Source organism: Bufo bufo, chromosome 9, assembly GCF_905171765.1.
Source record: "Bufo bufo chromosome 9, aBufBuf1.1, whole genome shotgun sequence".
NCBI classification, from domain to species: domain Eukaryota; kingdom Metazoa; phylum Chordata; class Amphibia; order Anura; family Bufonidae; genus Bufo; species Bufo bufo.
The window spans coordinates 110,828,014-110,840,206 of NC_053397.1; the positions used below are offsets into that span (position 1 = coordinate 110,828,014).

Sequence of the window (12,193 nt, forward strand, 5' to 3'; positions counted from 1 at the left end):
TGCGCCGGCTTTGTGATCACAGCCACTACATGTCTTGCTGCAGATATGTTTGAAAAAGCGCCTGCGTCGGGGACAACAGAAGCCGCCCAGCGAAGTGAATATTGATGAGCTGGGCGGCGCTTGAAAACGGCGGTTGGGGCGCAGCTGGGCACAAGCGGAGCTGAAACTCCGCCCCTTGTGCGCAAAGGAAAGCGATTCTATCAGGTTATCAAACATGATTTTACTGTATTTATAAGGTGGACAGGGGGTATACTTATATGTTTTTAATACACATTAGAAGACCTGTGCATTCATATATATATATAGCTAAATATGCTTATTGGGCCTGACAGTGTCCCTTTAAAGATAAATTTGCATGATTATCATTTATTTCATATGGCTTTGACATGGAATAAACAGTGGTGGCTGTATGCTATAATGTGTTGCTCTCAATCTGCAAAATAGAAATAATAAATATCAATAATTACTTAGGGTGAGACACAAATGCAATAGCACTCTGCAACCAGCATTCTGCCCTGCCTCTATGCTGGATGAGGCATTGGTGTACTCCATAGAGGCGACCTTGACGTGGTGAGTGGCTTATTACGCTTTGGCCAAAATGTACACCAATGCCTCATCCAGCATAGAGGCAGGGCAGAATGCTGGTTGCAGAGTGCTATTGCATTTGTGTCTTTTTCTTTGTATATGTATTTCGCCATAGTGATGTGCACCTGCATATAGGGTTGTGCTGATTGAATCCCCCACAATTACTTAGGATGCTCTACATTTTACCTGTGTTGAGGCAGGAGTCCATAGTTGCCATGATTAAGTCTGTTATTGATTGCTTTCTCTGTTATGTAGTTCAGCACAGTAGGCAATGCTTTTTGAAGTAAGCTTGTAAATCGAGAAATCTTTGCAATGTCCACTGGATATCCATTGACAGAAACACGATTTACAATCCAAGCTCCCCTTCTTGTGCTTAGAAATACCTTAATAAAAAGAGAATAATCCTTCACATTAGAGAAACATAACGCAATATAATTCCAAAGTTAAAAATGTATAGATAAAAAGATAACCTTTTTTGTTCCATTATCAGTTTGCTATGTAGTACTGACAATGCTCCTTTTTAAGCTTGGCTTGGAGCGACTCCTGAGGGTGTTATCTAAACAGTCTCCTGGTATTCACCATTTTACCTCAAATGAGAATCTGAACTTTGTTGCAGGGGGCCACCTGACTTCTATCTCTAGGATTAGTCTCTACTCTGTGACTGTTGAACCAGGAGAGGTCAACAAACTCCTGTGCATTACACCAAGGGGACAGGCAGTCGTCAGAGGGCAAGTAGAGGTCAGGAAGGCCAGAGTTCATGCAATATGATAAAACAGGCAATAGGTAAGGACAGGTTGCCCATGATGTATTCCAGGGGTCTCAAACACGCAGCCCATGGGTCACGTGTATACCCTAAGGCACTTTTGTAAGGTTCGCAATACATCAAGGTGCGCTATTAACTAAATGAACGCTTCAATTGTAGAAGCACTTATTAGGACAGGAGCGTTGAGTATGGTACCACTACTCCCAGGGGCGTACTGAGAACCCTCAGGGCCCCCGGGCAAAATAAATCAAGGGCCCCCCTTACAGGCCCCACCCATGTTCTGCTGCAAGCCCCAGCCTTGTCCCGCCTCCATGCCCCGCCTCCAGCCACACCCTACACAATCTTTAATAAGATTTCAAAGTTAAAGCGACACAAAAGGCACCCAGACCACTTCAGCTCATTGATGTGGTCTGGGTACAGTGTCCCTTTTGCAAATCGAGCTGCAATGTTCTAGAGAAACTGCATTGTTTACGTTCCAGCAATAAGTCAGCCTCTAGTCGCTGGCAGCCACCTGAGGGCTTCCTGGAGTAAAACAGACCTTTGGTCCGGTATCTGACGCTGGAAGTCCTCACACCCTGCATGATGACCTCCAGGGTCAGATTTTTCCCCATAGGAAAGCATTGATTCAATGTCAGTCACTTCGGTGCGCAATCCCATCCTGCGGCACGTGATCCCACGAGACTGAAGTGACTGAACTCATTCCCGCGCAGCCCACAAGTAGCGGAACAATTACAAGAGGGGTGGGGAATAGCCAAATTAAAAAATATTTTGAACCAAAAGGTGTTATGGGGGCTCTGTGGATGGCACTGTTATGGGGGCTCTGTGGGTGGCACTGTTGTGGGGGCTCTGTGGGTGGCACTGTTGTGGGAGCTCTGTGGGTGGCACTGTTGTGGGGGCTCTGTGGGTGGCACTGTTGTGGGCGCTCTGTGGGTGGCACTGTTGTGGGGGCTCTGTGGGTGGCTCTGTTGTGGGGGCTCTGTGGGTGGCACTGTTGTGGCACTGTTGTGGGGGGGGGGATCTGTGGGTGACACATATATAGCACCTTATGCTATATATGTGTCATCCACAGATCCCCCCCATAACAGTGTCCCTGTGAGTGAATGATCCCCAATACAGGGTCTGGGGGCCGGCATCTGGTGCTGTAATGGCAGCGGGGCCCGGTGCAGTCACTGTATTCTATTACACCGGGCCCCGCTCACTGTAATACTAATATTCATATGTGAACAACTTGAAATCCTCTGCGATCCTCTCCCTCTGAGCTCTCTGTACTCACAAACTCAGTAGCAGGCCGGGCGGCAGCGCAACTCACTGACATCACGCGCCTGCTCCTCCTGCTTCATTCATAAAGTGGGAGGAGCAGGCGGGTGACGTCAGTGAGTTGCGCTGCCGCCCGGCCTGCTGCTGAGCTTGTGAGTACAGAGAGGGAGAGGATCGCAGAGGATTTCAAGTTGTTCACATATGAATATTAGTATTACAGTGAGCGGGGCCCGGTGTAATAGAATACAGTGACTGCACCGGGCCCCGCTGCCATTACCAGGCCAGCATAACATTCGGAATCGGGGTGCTGGGCACAGTGCTCCAGACTAAAAAAAATACCTAGTAGCCATTGGCTCCTGAACTGAAAAATTTAGGAGCCAAATTACATTTTTAGTCGCCAAATCAAAACTGAATCAAAATTTTGGTATCGTGACAACGCTACGCCGATCAGATTGGCGTAGGGTTGTTTCGATACCAAAGTTTTGATTAGCTTTCGTCAACATAAAAAAAGTATTGCGATACTCAATACCGTGCAAAAAAAAAACACCAAAAAAAGCCGCGTGCATTTCGCATTTTATGAAACGTTCAGCCCATAATAGAACAGTCCTATCCTATTTTTTGGGGTGACAAGGTGACTAAAAATGCCGAATGCTCACCGCATAGGAGATATTTTTTAATAATTTAATAGTTTGGACTTTTCGGACGCAGCGCTATGTAATATGTTTATTTATTGTTTATATATTTTTTAGGGTACTTCACACTTGCGTTTTTCATTTCCGGCATAGAGTTCCGTCACAGGGGCTCTATACCGGAAAAGATGTCTTCAGGTCAGTCTTTTTGACTGATCAGGCAAAAGATAAAACCGCAGCATTCTACGGTTTTATCTCTGCCGAAAAAAATGAAGATTTGCCTGAATGCCGGATCCATCCTTCCGGTTGAACCGTGCGATTTTCACGCATGGTTGCTAGGATGAAAGTCTATTCACTGTATTACTTTCCCTTATAACAACATGGTTATAAGGGAAAATAATAACATTCTTTAATGCAGAATGCGTAGTAGAAGGTCAATATAATAAACATTGGTGGCGCAGTGCGCCCCCCCCCCTCCCTAGTATAATAAACATATAAACATTGGTGGCGCAGTGCGCCCCCCCAACATAATACACATTGGTGGCGCAGTGCGCCCCCCCTCCCTAGTATAATAAACATATAAACATTGGTGGCGCAGTGCGCCCCCCCCCCAACATAATACACATTGGTGGCGCAGTGCGCCTCCCCTCCCTAGTATAATAAACATATAAACATTGGTGGCGCAGTGCGCCCCCCCCAACACCCCAGTATAATAAACATATAAACATTGGTGGGCAGTGCGCCCACCCCCCTCCCTAGTATAATAAATATATAAACATTGGTGGGCAGTGCGCCCCCCCCCCTCCCTAGTATAATAAATATATAAACATTGGTGGGCAGTGCGCCCCCCCCCTCCCTAGTATAATAAATATATTAACATTGGTGGGCAGTGCGCCCACCCCTCCCTAGTATAATAAATATATTTACATTGGTGGGCAGTGCGCCCCCCCCTCCCTAGTATAATAAATATATAAACATTGGAGGGCAGTGCGCCCCCCCCTCCCTAGTATAATAAATATATAAACATTGGTGGGCAGTGCGCCCCCCCCCCCTCCCTAGTATAATAAATATATAAACATTGGTGGGCAGTGCCAATGAGGGTTAAAAAAATAAATAAAAATTAACTTACCTCCACCAATTGATCGCGTAGCAGCCGCCGGTCTTCTGTACTTTCTTCAGGACGCAGGACCTGTGGTGACATCACTGTGCTCATCACATGATCCATCACCATGGTAATGGGCCATGTGATGGAGCTCAGTGACGTCACCACAGGTCCTGAAGAAAACAGGAGACCGGCAGCTACGCGATCAATTGGAGGAGGTGAGTTAATTTCTATTTATTTATTTTAACCCTCATTGGCACTGCCCACTGCGCCACCAATGTTAATTATACTGGGGGGGGGGGGGGAGGCGCCGCACTCAATGTTGATTATACTGGGGGGGGGGGGACGCCGCACTCAATGTTTATTATACTGGGGGGGGGACGCCGCACTCAATGTTTATTATACTGGGGGGGGGGACGCCACACTCAATGTTTATTATACTGGGGGGGGGAGGCGCCGCACACAATGTTTATTATACTGGGGGGGGGGGGAGGCGCCGCACTCAATGTTGATTATACTGGGGGGGGGGGGACGCCGCACTCAATGTTTATTATACTGGGGGATGGGGGGCGCACTCATAGTTTATTATACTGGGGGGGGGGGGCGCCACCAATGAAGATAACTGAGCTGTTAATACAAATACAGGAGGCGGGTGCCGAAATCAAATAGCCGGCACCCGACCTCTATGACAGGGAGCTGCGATCAGCGGCAGTTAACCCCTGCGGTGCAGCTCCCTGTCATAGAGGTCGGGTGCCGGCTATTTGATTCCGGCACCCGCCTCCTGTATTTGTATTAACAGCTCAGTTATCGTCATTGGCCACAGCCCCTCCCCCTGTCCCTCTTCTTATTGGCCGCGGCAGCAGCAGCACAGGGGGAGGGAGAGACTCTTCCACTGCGCTGCTGATAATAAATAATATTATTCTGCGGCGGGCCCCCATCCCGCCCGGGTCCTCGGACCATGCCCGAAGTGCCCGACCGGTCAGTCCACCCCTGACTACTCCCTGTCCTCTTCACTTTGTGCTAAGTCTGAACTGGGGTCTGATCTGGGGATCTGTATAAATTTGAGTTATGTTCTGGAGTCTCTATGAATATGTGGCCTGATATGAGATGTAATCTGGTGTCTATAAATTTGTGGTCTGATCTGGGATCTAAATCTGGTTCTGATCTGGGGTCTCTGAATTCGGAGTAGAGCTAAGCAAAAATATTCTACAGTACCGATTTGTCCAAACAGCAGAACTGCTGGAATCGATTTGTCCAATCAGCAGGGCTTATGCAATTTAGGAAGTCCTGCTGATTGGAGCAATTGATTCTAACTGTCCTGCTGATTGAACAAATTGATTCTGTTGAATCTTTTTGCTCATCTCTAATTTGGGGTGTAATCTGTGGTCTGTAAAAATTTGGGGTCTGTATGAATTTAAAGGAAGATTTGGGGTGTAGTCTGGGGTCTGTGTAAATTTGGGCTATGATCTGGGGTCTGTATTCATTTGAGTGTGAGCAGTGAGTGTGACACACCTATATTGTATTTTATTTGAAATGCACTCCGCCCATCAAGTTTGAGACCCAGATAGAAGTCAAAACACTTGAAGTCAGAACACATAGTAGAAGAAAACCTTTGCAGGAACTAGGCAAGAAGTGCACACACCTTATAGGAGCAGACAAGCAAGAGCAGGAGGTGGGGAGAACCACGAGGGTCAAAGACTGAGGAGCAGCAGGGAGGCAAGTACTCTAGTGGCTGTGACCTTTGGTTGATGACAAATAAAAGTCTTCAGACATGAAACTAATGGTAAATTCAGAAAAGGGAGCATTCACACAATTCTATTTTTGCTTCGTATTTTGAGGATCGGATGTGGACCGATTCTTTTCAATGGGGATGCTGTCCACATTCTTATGTCCGTTTCACAGTCCCACAAAAAAGAAAGAACATGTCCTATTCTTGTCCGTTTTGTTGACATGAACAGGCATTGTTACAATGAGTCCGCCCAAAAAAATGAATGTAACACGGAAGTTACACACATGTGATCCATATTTTCTGTGGATCCATGTTTTGCGGACTGCAAAATACATACAGGTGTTTATATGGCCCCTAAGGCAGATTTGATGCATTCATTTCTGCAACGGTTTCATTAATCTGAATGGGGATTGCAGAAAAACACTGAAAACAAGGGCTTGTTGCAGAAACAAACCACATCCAAATGCATGGAACTGACTTTCAGCTGCAGACATTTCTGCCCCAAGTGATTCACCCTAAACACAGGTGTAAATATGTTCTGATTTATCTTCCATTTTTGGTTGCCAAGATAACTGAGTGTTTGGTTAGCCAATGGGTGGATCTTTCCCGGGGCATCGCTAGGTCAACAAGCCCCAAGCCCCAGATGTTTTTTCCCAGGCCCTGAACAAAGTGGCTTCCAACCATACATTTCTACCGCCATTTTCAGGACAGTGATAAGGAGATATTTCCACGGCGCAAAGAACCAGTCTTTGTGGTCAACAGGAACTAGGTTTATTATTATAGCAAGTAGTACAACGCATTTTGAGGTAAACAGACCCCTTCATCAGGTACAGCAGTCTGTACCTGATTAAGGGGTCTGTTTACCCCGAAACGAGTTGTACTACCTGCTATAATAATAAACCTAGTTCCTGTTGACAACAAAGGCTGGTTCTTTGCGCCGTGGGATTATCTCCTTATCGTTTTGATCTATTTGCCTCCTCGGGGAGGCATCCCTACGTGGAAGTGTTCGTATCCCTGGCTGCATGACCATCCAACTTTTGGGTTTTCATTACCCTCTACTAAGCCTACACTAGCGTTGTGCCTATTATTTGCACAACCTGATAAGGTGAGCCTCCAATTTTAGAGTCATTAATATACTATCTGTCTGACGTTATTACCCTATGGTGCGCCTGTCTCGTTTTTCTTAGAAAAACATTGCATGCCACACCCACATTTTCAGGACAGTGATATAGTTAAATTCAGCAAGGGGCACAGGATCAAATGGCTCCCTAACCCTCTATTCACCCACATAGGCTTCAGGCTACTAGGTCTGAAGCATGTAAGGCAGTAGAATGATGCAGGTGAACAGAAAGCAATGAAATTATCATGATTGCCTGCACCAGGTCTCAGGGGACATGGTGACGTCATTGCAATCAACTTAGCCAGCATGCAGGCAAATCGGGCAACAGGTAGTTTGTTAACTGTGGCGGTGTGGAGTGGGGGTGAGGTGAGGTGACTTTTTTTGGGGGGGTCATCACTTTGGGATTATGGTGAGCATTATAAGTAATGGAATGCACTAGAGGTACTGGGGGTACTACAGGGGTTTTATATTGATGATCTACCCTCAGGAATGACTGGATGCTTTTAGTTATCCAATCCATTCTGAGATTGTTTTCTTGTGACACATTGTACATCATGTTAATGGTCATTTTGAGTCAATATGTTGTACCAAAAGTTACAAAATTTGGGGAAAAAATTCACTATTTTCTAAATTTGAATGCCTCTGCTTTTAAGACAGTGATACCTGATAAAATACTTATTAACATTTACCATATTTCTACTTTATGTTGGCATCATTTTGGTAATGTAATTAAATTTTTTTAGGATGTTAGAAGGTTTAGAATTTTAGAAACTATTTTGGAAATTTTCAAGAGAATTTCCAAAATCTACTTTTTAAGGACCAGTTCAGTTCTGAACTCACTTTGAGAAGCAGACATAATAGAAACCATGAAGTAAAAAAAGGGGGTCAGTCAGCACATCCCAAAGCACCACATTATTGCAAATGCTATACTAGCAAGTTAGAGATACTTAGCAAATCATTTTGTACAAAATTATTTGAGCCCGTCTGCCGAACGTCAAGGCAATCTCTAGTTAGACGGGTTCCTAACACTATGTACCTGTTATGTGCCATAGCGGCTAACATACAATTCAGAAAGTGTAGGTTCCACTCACATGCTGGGCCCACCTGAATTTCTGTCATTTTCGGTGCCAAAATGGCCTCCATTGAATCCAGGAAAAGGCATTTACCAGCATGCACGCTGGGCCCACTCCACACCACCCCCGGCGCCACATGGTCACCACTTGCACTTGCCACATGGTCAGGAACTTGCACTTCCTGAATTGTATGTTAGCCGCTATGGCACATAACAGGTATATTTAGTGTTAGGAACCCGTCTAACTAGAGATTGCCTTGATGTTCGGCAGACGGGCTCAAATAATTTTGTACAAAACGATTTGCCAAGTATCTCTAACTTGTTAGTATAGCATTTGCAATAATGTGGTGCTTTGGGATGTGCTGACTGACCCCCTTTTTTACATAATAGAAACCACCCATAGATTACCCTATTTTAGAAACAACATCCCTCAAACTATTCAAAACTGGTTTTAGAAATGTTGTTAACTCTTTGTTAACCACATGAATTAAAGCAATATGGAGGTGGAATTTAAAAATGTCACTTTTTTTTTTTTACAGATTTTTCATTTCAATACATTATTCCTGTAACACATCAAGGGACAACAACAAAACAAGCCTCAATATTTATTACCCTGAATCTGTAGTTTGGCAAAAACATCCCATATGTGATTGTAAAATGTTGTATGGGTACAAAGCAGGGCTCAGAAGGCATGGAGCGCCATATGGTTTTTGGAGGGAAGATTTTCCTGGAATGATCTTTAGGTTCCATGTTGCATTTGAAGAGACCCTGAGGTACCCCCCCCCCCACAGTGAAAGCCCTCAACAAATGACCATATTTTAGAAACTACAGCACTCTGTATACAGACATCTAGAAGGCAGAAACATCCAGGAACGGTCCCTGCCTTCTCTATAGGTTGCCGTACTGTCACTGATAGCCCCCCCTCCCCCCGCTCATCAACTGCAAGATTAGAGTGCAGCTGCTATCTTTGAATCGATGTTCTAAAACGCCCATTCACAGATAAACTCAAGATCCCAGGACGTTTATAATCTATGGGTGGTCGGGAAGTGGTTAAGTCTGTCACATAGCACTGCCAGTAGATGCACCAAATCTATGACAAAAATCTATGTTCCCAAAAGTCCCACCAATAGTAATAAATCTCTTCCAGCGTATCCTCATTAGTAATAGTGCTCCCCTAGAGTGTCCCAGATATTGATAAAGCTCCCTAAAGTAACCCTAGTAGTAACAAATGCCCCATAAATTCCTCCCAGAAGTAATAAGCCTCCTAGCTGTCGAGGATTAAAATCTTTATTCATGCCCAAAATCTGGCATGAATAAAGATAAATGTGGCGGGCCTGCTGCACCGCCCACTCCCTGCCCACAACACACCACCTTTTCACGTCACTTCAGAAAAGTAGCATGAAGGGGGAAGTCACAAATTTTGCTGCACAAATGGCATGCAACAAAATTTGTGACCTACTTATGTCACTTAAATAGAACTAAACCTAAAGCGAGTCTGCATGAAAACCAACGACAGAAACCGCAGCACAGTGCATCCGTTTCTGCCATGGGATAGGCAGAGGATCTTGTCACAGACAAAAACAAAATCCTTTGTCAGAACAAAAGATTGGTCGATCTGTGCCAGCTACACGCACAAGTGAAACACCTTCCTCAGGTGCGAGTAGGTGACAGAATCTCCAGCGGTATTTGGTCGGGCCTAATGCGGCTATATAAATTTTGAGGCCAGAACAAGTACAGGCGATAGTAGATTGGGTTGCTGACAGTGCCTCCAGTTCCTTTACATTGTCTCCCATCCAGTCTCCTGCTGAAAGATCAGAGTTGGCACCTGCAGCCGATGTCCATCAGTCTTTCACCTTACCCCCTTCAAATCAGCCAAGCAGTCTGATCCCCAAGTCATGCAGCAGTCTCTTCTGCTTTTTGATGACTCTGCTAGCAGGGTTTCCCAGGACCATCCACCTAGCCCTGCCCCAGAAGTGGAAGAGATTGAGTGCACCGATGCCCAACCACTTATGTTTCAAGATGAGTACATGGGAGATGGTCCTGGGAAACAGGACGCAACACGTCTCAGATGATGACCCCACACCGTGCAGGAGCTGTGGACGTGCTTTGAACAATAGACTGATGAGTGGTTGGTGCCAGTGAGCCTCAAGCCCAGCCTGGTGGTGTGCGATAAAAGGCAAAATCTAAAATCTCGTAGCAGCTCTGGGACTAGCCGGTTTGACACACATCCCTTGCTTGGCGCATGTGCTGAATTTGGTGGTGCAGAGATTCCTTAAAAATTACCCCGATATGTCAGAGCTGCTGAATAAAGTGCGGGCCGTCTGTGCGCGCTTTCGGTGTTCTCAGCTTGCTGCTGCTCGCCTGTCAGCGTAACTTCGGCCTTCCCGCTCACCGCCTCATATGGGACGTGACCACAAGGTGGAACTCCACCTTGCACATGCTGGCCAGGCGATAGTGGAGTTTCAGCTGCAGCACGCACGGGTGAGTGGGTCTGCGGTACAGCACCACTTCACCACCAATGACTGGGCCTCCATGCGAGACCTGTGTTCCTTGTTGCGCTGTTTCGAGTACTCCACCAACATGGCCAGTGCCGATAACGCCGTTCTCAGCGTTGCTATCCCACTTCTATGCCTCCTTTAAAAAACGCTCCTGGCGATGATGGAAGAGGATGTGGCACAGGAGGAGGAAGAGGGTGCATTTCCTAGGATTTCCGGCCAGTCATTCACAAGTGGCTCCGAGGGTGTGTTCCTGCACCCACAAAAGCCAGTTATGCATTTGTCCAGCCAGGGCACAGTTCTGTAGGATTACGAGGTGGAGAATGAGGAGATGGAGGAGGAGGAACCGTGTTCACAGCAGGGTGGCACCCAAACCAGTTCATGGCCATCACTGGTGCGTGGCTGGGGTGATACAGAGGACACAGACGATACACTTCCCACCTTTCCGTTGCCTCTGGGCAGCCTGGCACACATGAGCGATTACATGCTGCAGTGTCTCCGCAACGACCGCCAAGTTGCCCACATTGTAACTTGTGCTGGTAAACGCGCTGCTGGTGGCATTCCCACCTGACAGCGGGGGCACAGTGGAAGCACAAGACAGAGGAGAAGGTCGCCAACGCAGCTGGGGCACCGCCAGCACCTCAGAAGGCAGGGTTAGCATGGCCGAAATGTCGAAAAGCTTTGTCAGCACGACACAACAACCAGCACCACCAGCTGATATGGAACGTCTTAGCAGGATGCAGCATTTCAGCAACATGGTGGAGCAGTATGTATGCACACGCCTACACATACTGAATGATGGGTCTGCCCCCTTCAACTTCTGGGTCTCCAAATTGGGCACATGGCCTGAGCTTGCCCTTTATGCCTTGGAGGTGCTGGCCTGTCCTGCAGCCAGTGTATTATCTGAACGTGTGTTTAGCACGGCAGGGAGCATTATCACAGACAAGCGCAGCCGCCTGTCCATAGCCAATGTGGACAAGCTCACGTTCATCAAAATGAACAAGGCATGGATCCCACAGGACTTGTCCGTACCTTGTGCACAATAGACATGCATACCAGCCTTAACCAGCCATTGTTATTCTACAGCGCAATTGCTCTTTCTTGTATTTTGGATATTTCACTCTTTTGGAGTGTACTCTAATTTAAAAAAAAGTTAAAATTAAAAACAAAAACCAGTGTTGGCTACCTCATCCTCCTCCACCGCCGCTTCCACCTACACCGCTACGCCCACCGCCTCCTCAAACTCCTACTCCATATGGACCTCCACCTCATAAATCAATATTTATTTTTTATTTGTACGTATTTTTTTTTTTTAATGTCATTTTACTAATTTGTCTGTTACATTTTCGGGTGAAATTCACCAATTTTTGGGTGTGATATACCCCTGCTATACCTAGTAGACAGGTAAAAAAAAACACACTATTTTGTCTGTTAAATTTGT

At 46.2% G+C, this 12,193-nt stretch overlaps 1 protein-coding gene across 2 annotated transcripts in view; it reads right to left on the minus strand.

Moving 5' to 3' along the window:
* Positions 1-12,193, minus strand: part of LOC120978499 (flavin-containing monooxygenase 5-like) — a 463,632-nt gene that overhangs the window by 36,422 nt on the left and 415,017 nt on the right. For both annotated transcript variants that reach the window (XM_040406667.1, XM_040406666.1), the window contains exon 6: positions 772-968. In XM_040406667.1, the coding sequence (XP_040262601.1) occupies positions 772-968 (197 nt within the window). The remainder of the gene's footprint in view (positions 1-771; positions 969-12,193) is intronic.